The sequence below is a fragment of the Pteropus medius genome, unplaced genomic scaffold (assembly GCF_902729225.1).
Source record: "Pteropus medius unplaced genomic scaffold, Ma_sr-lr_union100, whole genome shotgun sequence".
In the NCBI taxonomy this organism is placed as follows: Eukaryota; Metazoa; Chordata; class Mammalia; order Chiroptera; family Pteropodidae; genus Pteropus; species Pteropus medius.
Window position 1 is genome coordinate 859346 of NW_024347730.1, and position 14723 is coordinate 874068.

The 14723-nt window shown below is 54.2% G+C and overlaps 1 protein-coding gene across 1 annotated transcript in view; it reads left to right on the forward strand.

Annotated features, from left to right (window-relative positions):
* Window positions 1-510: 510 nt before the first annotated feature.
* NECAB1 (N-terminal EF-hand calcium binding protein 1) overlaps window positions 511-14723 on the forward strand; it is a 68084-nt gene continuing 53871 nt past the window's right edge. Inside the window, exons 1-2 of the mRNA XM_039877054.1 lie at window positions 511-665; window positions 7248-7272. Coding sequence (XP_039732988.1) covers window positions 549-665; window positions 7248-7272 — 142 coding nt within the window. The 5' untranslated portion in view covers window positions 511-548. The remainder of the gene's footprint in view (window positions 666-7247; window positions 7273-14723) is intronic.

Below are 14723 nucleotides of genomic sequence, written 5' to 3' on the forward strand. Positions count from 1 at the left end.
GAACCCTTTGAGGTAAGCACTGGCGTTGCGACCGTTTTACTGATGAGGAAAACGGAGGCTTAACGTTTTAGTAACTTGCTAGATCACAAACCTCGGCAGGTTTCGAACCCAGGTCCCCAGGACTCCAAAACCAAATGGCCTAATCCCCTAGGCTTACCCAGACCCTCATCGACTGAGTGTCCACCTTCAGGGAGGGCGCAGCAGTCAGGTCGGCGGAACCCCTGGGACTCTGGTTCCCTCGCGGGGTGAGCTGGGGCGTCCCTGCTGGGCGTGGGGGCCGCTCGGGAGAAACCCTTCCATCCATCCCCCTCCGTCTGGGCGTGGGTGGGCGAAGCCGGGGTCCCGTGTGCTCCCCACGGGGACGCGCCGCCGTGTGACAGCCTGGCGTGTGGGCGAGCGAGGGGGCGCGGTGGGGGCGGCGCGGGGAGCTGGGGAGCGGGGAGGACGCGGCGCGGGGCGGGGCGCGGGGCGGGGCGCGGGGCGGGAGGCGGGAGCCAGGCGCGGGCGGGCGCAGCGGGCGCAGCAGCAGCCGCCGGCGTCAGGGCAGGATGGAGGGTGCCCGCGGGAGCACGGAGGATGCCCGGGGCACAACGCCGTCTTCCAGCTCGTCCGAGGAGCTCAGCTCCGCCCCGCCGCTGACCAAGGGCATGTCGATCTTCCTGGATGTAAGTGCAGGGGGTCGGGGGTCGGGGCCCCCAGACCTGGGCGAGGCCCCCTCCTGCCTCGCTCCCCTCGCCCGGGGCCCCGAGGCCAGCGCCGCGCAGTGCCCGCCCCCAGCTCCGGAGCGGCGTCCCAGACCCGGAGCGGGGGCTGCGGCCAGCCCGGTGACGAAGTGAGATGTCCCAGCAGCCTGGCTGGCGGCGGGACTGGAGTCGTAAACACGTCTCCTTTCGGGTGAACGGGGTGTTTGGGGGGCGTTGACCCTCTCGCCTCTCAGGCGCGGGATGCTCAGCCCCCAGACGCTGCCCGAGGCTGCCCGGGATGAGGCCCCGATGGCCGCGCCCCCCGCCCCTCGTCTCCGCGGGAAACGTTCGTCGTTCCTTCCGCGGTGGCCAGTCTCTTGTTCTTGGTGACTTCCTTCGCTGCCACCTGCTGCCTTTCCACCTCTCCGCGCCGTACTCCCGGGCGCACTCCCCGTGACCCCTTCGTCTGCTCCGCGTCCGTCCGCTGGGCCCTGTCGCTGGCTTTCTCCATTTCTGACATGATGAGCTTTCTTTTCCTTTCTCTGCTATTTTTCTGTCCTCATTCGTAGTTTCTACACTTTTTTCTTCTTTATTTCCTCATACCTCTCCTCCTGCCCACATGTTTCGCAATTTCTTTTTCAACTTCCCCATTACCCCCCATTCCCCACCCCTTGCCTGGAGGGTTCAGCCCCAGCCTTGATCCCTGCAGGCTCTGGCCCTCAGCTGTCACATTCACGCGGCTCCCCCGGGTAGCGTTTGGCTCAGTGAGGACAATCCCGGCTGCTTCATTTTTAGGCGCATGGAAAATGGGCCAAGAGCATCGAGTGTTGCGAACTTCGTCCTCTGCCCTCCTCTGAGTGACCGTTTCTCAGCCGAGCGGAGGTCTGGGGGCGGAGGCCACGGACGTGCTGTTTGTGGAGAGCTGAAGATTGGAGGGAGGCAGAAGTGTGAAGAGAGGGAGAGGTGCCCTCCAAGTTTCTTTTGAGAGGAGCAGCTGGGTTTTTGTCATTGCGCCCTGTGTACAATTACTCCTGGCCTAAGGCAGATAATATAGACAAGGCTCCACCGTGCCTGCTGGCAGCCCCCTGCCCTCGTCACTGCAGTTCCAACTGGGGATGCCGGCACCCTGGGCCCTCCAGCTTCTTCCCACCCAAGCGCCGTCTGGTTCCCACCTTCTCCGGGTGGGACTCTGGACCCGACTCATCGTGAGCGCGCACCTGCGCGACTTGGGGCGGTCGGGTGCTGTTCTTGGTGTCGTCGGTTCACCTGGCCTGTGTCACTCCTTTTAAGTCCTGCTGTTCAAGACCAGAAAGGCCTTCAGGAACTGAGGCGGCTGCGGGGAGAAGGCACCCAGCACGTCTGAGGAGGCCCTAGAGGGTGTGGAAAGCATGTCAGACGTGAGGGCAATGGCCACGCTGCCAAGCGGGCTCAGCAGTGTAGAGCTCCCGCCCCGTTCCTTCCGACCTAGTCTCCTGCATCCCCGGGGCAGCAGGTACTTCCCTGTGGCCGCCTGAAGCAGCTAACAGAGCCTGGGGCCACTGTGCAGACAGCGGAAAGTCATCCCCCCGACACACGCCCCAACTCTGCCCGAGTGTTCAAACTGCGATTTAAAAAAAAGAGGAGGAAATTAAAATCCCATTCATTAAATGCGCACGATTATTCCCAGGTTCTGTAAACAAACAGCACCAGACCCCTGTCCTGAAGGGACTTGCGGTCTGTGAACAAGGCAGCCTGCTCTTATTTACTGGTTCTAGACTTTAACGATGAGAATGTAAACCCGATTTTACACGAAAGGTGTTGACATGCTGTTTGCCAGTAAAATGTAAGAGTCTGCAAAAAAACCGCCACTGGATTTTATCTCAAGTGGAAAAGATTTGTTTATACTTTTCTTTGAGTTATTTTGTGAAAAATCCATCGCTCTGGGGAAATAGGTGACATAAAAAATAATTTGTTACTCAGGGATTGTTGAATTATTCATTTAGGATCATCTTGCTTTTAGCAAAAAATAACATGTGAAATATAAATAATTTCATTAGTTTTAATGTATTCTAGTAGCATTGCTAAAAAAGATTGCTTTTGAACTTTATTCAGATTATAATTAGTAGATGATAGAAATTCCCTATTCGAAGATGAACAGAAATGGAACCAGTTAGAGCCTTCTGCGTCACAGAGACTAATTTCCAAAATTGAGGAAAACTGTGATTCTTAGCATTTATCTTCCAATGCCACTAGAATAATGAATCCTCTAAGAAATGATTTAAACTGCTTTTGAGGCTACTGTTAATGACGTGACCAGATGTGTCCACCTGGTTAGAGACTAGCCGTAGATCAGAAAACCAGAGATTTACCACAAATGTTGGCTTTTCCGTCATTTTCCCTACCTCCAAATCGGCAGTAAGAATGAGTATGATACTTAATTCTGAAAGTCACTGTATGAGATTGGAGTTCATGGGACAGAAAACCGAGACACAAAGGAAATGTATTATATAAATATGAGCTATCATTGCTACATCAGTGTTCTACGTCAAACGTATAAGTAACAGTAGCCAAGTCCACAAACTAATACTGGGACTTTTTCTTTGTAAATCTGTTTTATGTGATTGTCTTTCTAAAAGCTGACAGAATTAAGCATCAGTTCGTCCTCTCGATGACCTGCTGGGGGTTTGGGAACCCAGTGCTGGGCTCAGCGCACGTGCGGTGCTGAGCCTGGCGCTGTGTGTGCCGCAGGAGGGGCCGAGCCAGCCCCGCGCACAGCGGCGTGGGGGGCCGGGAGGTGAGGGTGGCTTGCGTGTTGCACCCGTGCACGGTCTTCTCCCAGCCGCTGCATTTCAGGTGACAGAATAAACTCTACACTACCGGTGCGTGTGGCAAGTCCTCCTTTGTTCCACTCATCAGCTCTGCTGCCATGCAAAGGAGGAGAACCTTCGACTCGTCCTTGAAAGCGAGCTAAGCCCCAAACGAACTTAGCTGCCACTGTCTGCTCCGTTTTCCTTTGGTTTTCAATTGGAAGGGAAATGGTGAGGCCGAAGTGGCCCCAGAAGTCATGAAGGAGAGAGACGACTTTATAGTTTGCCTTCCCTTCCTTCCCACGAAGAAGCGTGCACGCCGTGCACACGCCGAACGAAGGGCGCAGGGCCCGACGGCCCGGGACTCGGTGGAAATGAGCAGGAGCTTCTGCTCGAGGGCCCTTACCTCCGCAGCTCTGTCTGCCATACTGACCGTGTGGGAGACGCGGCCGGGGCGCTGCCGGGGCAGAGACAGTTCCTCAGATGCGGCCGCAACCCCCGTCTCACCTGGTCCACAGCTGACTGCTCGAGCGAGCAGAATCGCTGTGCGTGGTTGAGAATGTGAGTGACATTGTCCAGCTGGGAGAGAACGGCTGTTAACCCCGCCATCGTCCACCCGAACGGGCATGGCAGAGGTCATTCTACTCGTTTCAGGGACCAGCAGAAATAAGGAAGACTTCCTTTTACTCTTATGCATTGAAAATTGTTTTCCCACACAAGGCTCACCCTGGGCAAACTGGGAAGAGGAAGATGCGTGTGCCTCGGCCATCTACCCTCCAGGGCCTGCTTCCCCGTCTCACGGACTACTCCCTGCTGGGTGGCTGTCTGTCAGGGGGGTCGGCTCACACACTGTGACTCACCTCCCAGGCCTTCCCAATGGGATGGTTCCCCGTGTTCTGGGTGAGCTCCACCCGCCCTGTCCTCCGTCCCAGGAGCTCAGAGGTCCCCTCTGGGATGGAACCCCGTGTTCTGGGTGAGCTCCATGCGCCCTGTCCTCCGTCCCAGCAGCTCAGAGGTCCACCGAGAGACTGGTTCGTCTCGCTGCCCCATGCCACCTGGGGACCTGGTCGGAGGCTCTGAGCAGATACGAGTTCCATAAATGGTGATCGTATCAGTTTTTTTAGGCCGCCGAGATAACACTTGCATCTTAACACCTGCTTTCAATAATTTCAAGTGTGAAATGAGGAATTCTAATCATTTTGGATAAAGGATGCCATTTGATCATCTTTAAATTATTGCAAAGACACAGCATCACCTGCCTTTAAGTTTTTATTCTGACCATAGTAATTTCATCTATTTACTACTTATTTTGTGATAGTAACCAGTAATCAGAGCGGATCCAGATCACTATGGCAGCATGACATAATGAATGCAGTTCTCATTTGCAATACGTTTGCAGTTTTCTATGTGTGGGCTCAGAGGCAAAATTTGCAGCAGAGATAGTTCTGTTCCTATTTAATTACAAAGAATTATCTTAATAACAACAGCTGCTGTCTTTCATCTCTAAGAGACAGAATGCTATTTAAGATAGCTCTTTATGAGATGAAATGACAGAGGTCGTGGATCCAAGTCTCTGGTGTGTGGTTATTTCTATTCTGGTCACTTCGAACTCATAGGGGCACAATAGAGCTTGAAATAGAATTGTAAAGTCTCTCAGAGTTGAGGAAGGCGCTGCGTTTCGTGTCTCCCTGACTTGCCGCTGAGGCTTCCAGGTCATAAACGGAGAGACGGATCTCCGAGTCTTTAGAAATTACCTCCATGGAATAGAAAGAATCTGTGTCTCATCCTGCTCTAAGGCAGAAGCTCCAGTATTGAAAGCAGCCCTTTTGCAGTAATTAAATAAATTTGGTATAAAAAGGGGGACCAACTTAGGCGCACGAGAGATATATGTTGTTGGAAATTTTTCATAGGCAAGATTTTTAGTAATAATATCAACATTTTATCATAAATACATTGTGATAATGGTTAGATTTATTCATACTTTACGAAGCCGACAGGAGGAAAGGAGCAGAATGTTTTGATACTAGAAAGCAGCGAAGCAGAAAAGCTCGGTGACGACTGTTACGTTTCGAGCTGGCCACTAGAAGCGATGACCTAAATATGAGAGCAGTTCTGGTTATTTAACCCAAACTGCGTGTTGCTCAGGAAAAGCGGTCCCCAGAGCCCTCTCAGATGGCATAGCTTGTCTTTGCAGTAGGGTGGAGGGACATTGCCTTTGGGACTGTGTGTCACATAGCTATGATATCCAGACTTTTTATCAGTAGGCAGTATCAGTTGGGCTAATTTGTTTCCAATAGAAAAATAATCCAAACTATCTTAACGTTTAAAAAATAATAATTTATGGGCTCCTGTAAAGAAAGTCAGGGTCACGTAAGAATGGCTTGATCGGAGCCTGGAGAGGGGCCACCAGGGTCCAGGTTCCCTCAGCTCTGGACACCGCGCTCTCGAATGCTGCTTCTTTCCAGGTTAGATTCGGATTAATTTCCGCGGTCTGCGGTGGTCATGAGCGGCACACGGGGTGGCTTCAGCAGAATGCATCCTCTCAGTCCTGCGGGCCGGGGCAGTGAGAGGAAGGAGTGGGGAGCGACCGCTGGACGCTCCGGGGTGGAGTCCGTGCCCCGCCTGCTGCTGGGGGCTCAGCCGCATCACTCCACGTCGTCACGTGGCCTCTGAGTGTCTCCCTCCTTAAATGCCACCGGTCACGGGATTTAGGGCCCAGCCCAACTCAGTACAGCCTTACTTTAGTTTGATTATGTCAGGAAAGAGGATTTCCACACGAGGTCACCTTCCTGGTTACTGGGCGCTAGGACTCCAACTTCTGTTTTTGGGCAACGCAGTTCAACCCACACCATAGCATGTGCAGTGACCAAAAGGCTGGCAGCATCTCCTCACCTACATCCTCCCACGTTCGAAGTCGGCAGAAGAGAAAGAGTGTCTCTCTTGACAACCCAGGCAGAACGAGGCCTGTCGCTCTCTGCTCCTACTACGCTCGTGCCTGGGTGGTCACTGTGGCCAGGAGACGTGACCCCTCTTTGCCAGGCAGGACAACTCTGGCCAAGACTAGAGGAGAGACCGGTTTCTCAGGAGAAACTTAGAAATCATTACCGAAGATGCTGCATAACCAAGCGGTTTCTATCCATCAAAGATGATTCAAAATAGATTCAAGGGGATTAACGCTCAGGAGAGAGCAAGCTGCGGTGTGGACACCTGACTCCCGCTGCCCACCATTTATTTTGCCCGTTTTTGTTTCTGTTTATTGCCAGCCCTGTTGAGATATGACTGACTTACATTAAATCGCACATATTTTGAGTGAATGTTAACGAGAGTTTACATATGTATACGCACAAGAAACCATGAGCACAATGCGATAGTAAGTTTGCCTACCCAGCCCCGAAGCTTCCCCGAGCCCTACACAACCCTGGGCTGCCTCTGTCTCTATAGACCGGTTTGCCTTTTCTAGAGTTTTTGTAGGAACGCTATTCTTCCGTGTCTGATTTCTTCCTCGGGATTGTTACTTTGCCGTCCGCCCCGTGGCTGTGTGCCAGGAGCACGTTTCTCCCCATGCGTCACTCAGCCCTGTCAGCAGTGCCGTGTCCCTTCCCGGGTTTGTGGGCGTTTGAGGGGTTTTGACTATCATAAAGACAGATCTCAATGCGCAAGCCTTTATGGAAAATCGGAATTTCTTTCATTTAACAACGGGTGAATTATGTTTGAGTATAATGTTTACCACAATACGTAACAAAAAATGGCGACACAATGTTTTCTTTTTCTTTTCCAGATACTGAGGAGAGCAGACAAAAACGGTAAGATCAAAAACCCACAGTTCCTGTGTTTTAATCTCTTACCGTTTGGGTCCCCTTCTAAAGAGTGATGTGGAGTTGACACGAAACGTCGGCTTCCTGTCCCAGTAAGAGTCCCAGACGCCGGGGTCCAGGTACCCGAGCAGCCCACGGGGCCTCCGCGCCCGACAGGGGCGGCGCCTCGAAGTGGGGAGGGTGCAGCTCTGGCTTTTCTCTTTCTGGTTCAGATTCACCGTAAAAGAACAACAGCTTCTCCTGGCTGCGCGTCCCGGTTCCCCCAGCCCTGCCCCTTCCCTGGGACCCCAAGGCTCCGGCGGAGGGGTCCGCGTTGCCTCCGTACCCGTCACTCTTCCCATCGGGCTCGGCTCGTGGGCAGCCTGGGTCCCGTCCGAGTCCTCGCAAAGCCTGGGTCCCGCGCCTCAGTGGTTTTACGCAGCCTCGCGGGTCACGCACTGGCGAGCGGGCAGTTTCACGGGACCCCAGTGCGGCCCACTCGGTCTCACGTCTCCTCACGAGCGCTGTCCCCTCGCCCCGTCCTCATGCCTGACGCCCGGGTGCTGTCACGTACCTTCCCAGCAGCAGTCCACCAAGCCAGCGGAGGCTTTCTCTGGCAGCAGTGGTCAGTGTTTCAGTCATATCAGCTTCTGTCTTCCAGACATCCAGTGCCTTCAGTGAATTTTCCAGTGGCTGTGAACCGCCTCCCGCCCAGACCCGGGTCTGGTGGCTCGCCCACTTCACCCCGATGCACTCACACCACACTCACACACAGACACACGCACACTCACTACCGGTCACACCTCACACTCACACACACTTTCACACCTGCACACACAGACACCTTTCCGCACACAGAGCACTCCGCACTCACACTGGAGCAGGGACGCACCACCGTACCTCCATCGCACCTGGGGTTTACGCTGGACCATATCACCGCGCATCACATACGCACGGGACCGCCGCAACTCTTATCCGCACGCCTGGACCACCCTCGCGCACGCACGCTCTGGACCGCCTGGTTTTCGGGACCTTGCCTATCACTGGACCTGCTCCGCATCACTTTTACGCTCACATCCGCACATGCGCGGCTCATCGCGCACGGTTTATCGCATCGCGCATCGCATCACGCGCATCACGCTCGGCGCATGCCGCATCGCGCCGCGCGGACGCGCTCACGCGCATCTTTGCGCACTGGTTGCGCATATCGCACGGGACGCAGCGCCACGCATCTTTACTGGTTGCTTTTATCGTACGCTGGGATCCTCGCATCGCACTTTTGGACCTCATCGCACTGGTTGCTCGCATATCACGCGCACGGACCATCATCACCTGGGACGCATGCCGCCCGCGCTCCGCGCATCGCGCATCACGCGCTCTGCATGCGCGCATCGCATCTTTTTTGTCACGCGCGGCTCCTTTGGAGACACACACTCACACTCTCACAGACACACACCTTCACACTGGGCTTGCACACACACATCTTTCACACCCTCCCTCCGCCCCCACCCCCTGGGCCGCGTTGAGCATGGCCTCTGTGAGGGCCGGAGAGCCTGCCTCCAGGCCAGGCACCTCCCTAGGACGTGGCGTGTATCCTGGACGGACACTGCCTAGCCAGGAGAGGCGCTCGGTGCTCAGTGGACATCTGTCTAGAGAACTCATCGTGTGTAAGGGCGTTCGCTCCGCTGTCCAGCCCCTCTGTCTGTCCGCTCTCCCCCCCCTCACTGGTCACCTGCTTCTCTCCTCCCTCATTCCGGGTGTGAAGGGAAGGGGGGCAGAGCCAGGCCGGTTGGTTTTCGATCACAGCTGCGTGTGCTGCCTTGTAGCTCTGTGGCATTGGGCAAGTAGCACACTCGGAACCCGCAGCCCCCTCATCTATGAAATGGACATAAGGATGTCCACCGGTGTCCGAGGTCAGTGTGTCAAGTCCCCAGCACAGTGCCCGGCACGCAGTGAGAACTGACGCCTGCTCACCTTGCCGCCGCTGTGACGATTAGCACTGTAACTCTTGCTGCTGAAAGCCTGAGCTCTTCGCGTTGCGGCACCTTGGCCGCCAGATGGCTGACGACGTCCCAGTCGGTTCCGTGGCAGTGGGTTTGGAGGGGGAGTCTCTTTACCGTCTGGGCACAGGCGAAGAAGGCAGCGGGCAGTCTCAGGTAAATGAGAGGGTGCCAGCATCCAAAGCCTCCTGCCATACCCCGTGTCCATCACGTCCTGGATTTGCAAATAAACAGCTGCCGCGTGGACTTGTGGCCTGGGTAGCAGACCCTCATGTGCTAGAACCCCCTGCGGACTGCACAGTTGGTGACAGGATGACGAAGGGAGTAAGAGGCGGTGACAGGGTGACAGCCTGCCAGAGGAGATCACGCTTTAGGGATCTCTTTGACATGGAAGAGAAGCTGCTGGAAAAATGGGAGGAAATACGTGATTAGTGATTAGCTCTAATAACGGCATCTTGGCGAGATGTTTGGTTTTGGTGGTGGTTTTTAAAGCATAGGCGAGGATCCTAGCCGTAGAGATGGACTTCAATGGGATTGCTTGGGGGAGACAGGGGTCCTCCGAACGCAGGTAAACCCAGAAATGCACAGCTCCTGAGAAGCTTGCTCATGCGCAGGTTGGATGAAAACGGAAACGATACATAGGTGTTTGTAAAACTTGCAGAAAGCTTGTTTTAACCTTAGAAAAAGGCAGCGACAAGGCTCCCGGCAGTGAGTGCCACCACCGGACTCCTGGAGTTGGTGCGCGGGTGCCAACACCGCTCCCAGGGCGCGGCGCTTCGGCCCCGGCGTAAGGCAGGTGTCTTTGGGGGATCCTCAGAGCAGCCCATGCGCGTGCGCGAGGGCGCAGACTGCGCCTGCCTCATGGCCCAGCGGGCCCGCGGTGGGGAGCCCAGCGCCTGCCACAGCAGGGCGCTCACTGCGCATCCGCGCACCCGTGTGTAAGAAGTGCGCGACCAACAACTTGACCTTGAAAGCGGAAGGAACACAGTCATATGCGTCAGTTAATCAAGCTGAGCATTGTTGTTTACCAGCTGTTTATTAGTGATAGCGCTGCACAAAGCTGCTGGGGGACGCAAGGGTCGGGCCCCACTCACCGAGCTTTATCCGCTGTCTTCAGTCGGAAAGCGTGAGGAAGACGCGCGCAGTCGAGATGGCTTTAGTTCTGTGACCTTGACCAAGTGACACACATGCCCCTGTCTCAGTTCCCTCCTCTGTGAAAGAAGCCGTTGCTTCTCAAAGTCGTCTCGAGAATTAATGTGCCTCTAAGACAGTTGTGATCCCTCACATAGTAATAATCACTCAACATTTTTATCTATTTTTATTATCTCCCTGTTTTTCAAATGGAGCAAATGAAGGTCAGAGAGGTAAAAGTTCTCTCAGGCTGCATCGTGTTAGCAGAACCAGGGTTCTTGGACCCAGGTCTGTCTGACTCCAAATTTGGAGCTCGTTCACATTATCATGTGTGCACATGTGTATGAGCTCGAGTCTGCGCACACCATATGCTCACAGCCATAGCCCGACTCTGTGAAGACCTTGAATGTGGCGTTCTGATTCACCCCCACACAGCAGCGTTAGCATTTTCGTGCACCGAGTGCTTCCTTGCTGATCTGAAAGAACTGACTAACCCACTTCGAGACAATAACACGGGCGCAGAAACCCTGGTCTGCCGCTGCCGACGTCACGGAGCCTTTGCCGGACCCTTGTAGAACCAGTGTCACCAGACATAGCGAGCACTGGCGTAAACCTTCCGATCTCGTTGCCCAAAGGTTGGTTTATGCAGTTGGCGTATGGAATGTGACCTTGGGCAGCGCAGTGAAACCAAGGTTCGGCGAGGGGGATACTGCCCCTGAGGACGGCACAGTTGGGCCCCCCAGGGGCCTGTGGGTCTGTGTCCTGCCCTGGGCACTTGCCGCCCTTCGCATCAAGCATCTTAGCTCCCGTGGGCTCCAAGGCCCTTCCGGTCTCCTCACCAGGGGTCCCACCCCCAAATGAGGAGGAAAGATTTAGGGCCGGGCCCTAGAAATCAGGATTGTTGGCCTAAGGCCGATTTTGTTTCACAATATCTCACTATTTTCTCAAATTTGGAGAAAATTAGTGAAACTGAGAATCAGATCACTTACTACGGAGCAGGAGCCTGAGACTCAGGTTTACTTGCAGGCAGATGCAGACCGGTGGACTGTTTCCACGTGCCTGCCAGCACGCAAGTCAATGAAAGGCCAGTGAGAGTGATCCATGACACAGACAGACGCGGACACACGGACACACGGACACAAGGACACACAGACACGGAGGCACGGACACGGACACACGGACACACAGACATGGACGCATCGGACACATGGACATGGACACAGACACATACAGACACACAGACAAAGAGACATCGGACACAATACACACGGACACTATTACGGACAGGGACACATTACAGAAGTACACAGACACACATAACACAGCACACAGACACACAGATACACAGACACAGCACACAGACACACAGACAGACTGACACACGGGACACAGACACACACCGACACGGGACATGGACATGGACATGGACACACGGACACACAGACACGGACGCATCGACACGACACATGGACATGAACACAGACACACAGACACAGACACGAGACACAGGACACACGGACCGACACACGGACACGGACACAGACACACAGACACACAGATACACAGACACAGCACACAGACACACAGACAGACACAGACACACGCCCTCGTGCCCCAAAACAACCCTCTTGGGAGAAGGCTCGTCACGCATGCATGTGTTGGACTACGTGACTGCAAGTTCTGACTGACGATTGTTTTAAAAAAATAAGGAAAAACAAAATTTCTATTTCCGTAGTACAGATTTTTTCCTAAAATGAAAAGCAGTATCGCCCTCATAAATGTGTTGCTTTCCGCCCAAAGCAGAAAACTGAAAATTCTTATCTTTGCATAGCTGGGCATATCAGCTGTCACAGAGACAAACAGAAAACTCAGATTCCAGTCGCCGAGGCCGTGACCTCGCTGCCGTGGGCAGCGGGTGGCTCGGGCGGAGACTCTGCACCGACAGCTGTGGGCAAAGTGTCTGCCCTAAACCAGGGCTTGTACCTAAAGCGCCTGCTGAGGTCCACGCTCGCGCCCTCCCCCTTCCTGGCTTGCCGTGTGAGCCCCTCTGCTCCATCTAGGCCCTGGGGCGGCTGCGTGGCGGCCACGCTCCCCATCTGCAGCCCAGCTGAAGTTCAAGCTCCGGAGGGGAGAGAACATGAACTGGAAAATAACCGCGCCCTCTAACACGTGCTGAGAAGTCACCCTCCTAGGTCCTGTGTGGGGGTGATCTTGCCGAGTGTCCCTGATCCCGGCGCTTCTCTGTTCAAGCCCTTCGTTTGTCACCTGGTGCCTAGAGGACAAGATCCAGACTCCTGAGCATGCGCCGGCCGCCCAGCCTCCTGGCCGCCATTGTCTCTGAGGGACGCCGACTCACGCCCCCACCCTCTGCGTCTGGATGGGCACATCCTCAGGGGAGCAGCTTTCGCTCTCTGCTTTCGGCCTGTGTGTCCCTCCTGCGAAGCTTCCTGTGGATCTGGCGTGGCAGAGAAGTGGCCTCGGAGTCAGGAGCTGATCCGGAGATGGGTTCGGTCCCAGGCAGGCTGTGTGACTTGGGGGGGACCTAAAGCCTGTGCGCTGGTTAAATTAAATGACAGAGGGCCTCGCACGTGACACATCCGCTCTCTGCAAGTGTCGCCGCCCTGGCCCGCCAGCCCGCCCTTCCTCCATGGCTTCGCAGCACTTGGTACACAGCGCCCATTCTCTCGTGTACTGAATGCTTGGTGCGTGTGTCCCCGCGCCCATGAGACCATGAACTCTCTGAGGGCAGGGACCGTAGCCCCCTGTGCGCCTAACGACGGGTGTAACGCGTGGTCCGCGGTTGCTTTTTCATAGCCCTGACGAGACTGCCACGGGGCCGTTAGGGAAGGTTTGTGATTCCGCCGTTGAGGAGGCCTCCTCCTGCGCTGCGATTCCTCCGAGTAAGTGCGGATTAGGCGGGGGCAGGTAATCGCAGCTAAAGGGAAAAGCAAGTCCAAAGGCACGGAACTTGAAAAAATGCATAGTTCCTGAACCGTTTCTCAGTTTGTAGAAAGTGTATGTTGAACACCTGCCATGCTCTCATGTGAAGCCACAGACAAGATACTCTGAGTCGTGTCTGCCCGCCCGGCCCAGCAGCGTCCCCAGCACAGAAAACAGCACCCGAGTCGGCAGTGGCCCCAGCCACACGCTTCAGAAGCTTCCACACTGTTCTCTTTCCCTGAGACGGCGCGTCCCTCCGTCGGCACGCCCTGTCGGCCGCTCTGTCAAAGCGTCTTAGAAACAATCTCCGCACTCCGCCCGGGCCTGCCGCCTGAGTTAGGCCTCCTCATCCTGCACCAGAACCTTCTGCAGAAACCTCCAGGTTAGGGCTGGGGGCGTCAATAAACCACTGGAAAAGGTGATGGACATAAGAAACTGAATTTGATGTTTTTGGATGCAAAACCAGCAAGGACTTGGTAATTAACTGGAAATGTCTAGTGAGAGGGATGGAGCTATTTGCTGGCACGTTCTTAAGTGTGGGGGTTCAGATCCTAGTTTCCGGCTTGGGTCACCAGGTCGGTAATGAGACTTAAACTATTTATGTTGAGAGTGTCTTACATAAGAAAAGCTTGATTTGTTTGTAGTATTGGGCTCGCTTTTAGTTATGAGAACTTACTCATGAATATCTGTTGCTCTGTTAATAAGGACATTTCTGTCTTTTCCCTTAATGTTCAAAATCACACTTAAATTGTTAAAAATGTAATAGCCCATACACTACCAAGACTTATATGTCCATGAGAAAATTGGTCCAGACTTCAAAAGAAAATGGCATTACAGTAATAACAGTAAAAAACCCTGGCAAAGGATTACTATGTGTCAGGTGCTATGCGAGTAATTTCATTCAGTCTCCATAATGATCTTAGAAGGAAGATAATCTCCTATCCTGATCTTATCAGTGAGTAACCTGAGACATAGGCAACTCGTTCAAGGACACAGGCCGAGTGAACAGGATTTCTAACCAGATTCCCCTCGAACCCGGTACCTAGCTCAGGATGCTTCGCTGGCCGTGGCTCATCTCTGTAGTGATGAATTCTATATGATTCAATATGATTCAATTCTGTATGATTTTCACATTCTAGTGTTCCCTTCTGCCTTCATTAATCTCACGCAGGCCCTAAAGATGTGACTTCTTCCCTTGTTCATTGACGATGGGAGGCCGACTGGAAGCTGAGCCTTGACAAGGCTGTGTTACTAGGACGAGTTGGTATCTGTGTGATGAATACCTCCCCTTAAAGTTGTGCACACAGATCTGGAGAAAACTCAGCCAAGCAACTGTAAACTCTTTGGAACCTGAGTGGGAAAGGTGACATTGGACCACACTGTCCTCTG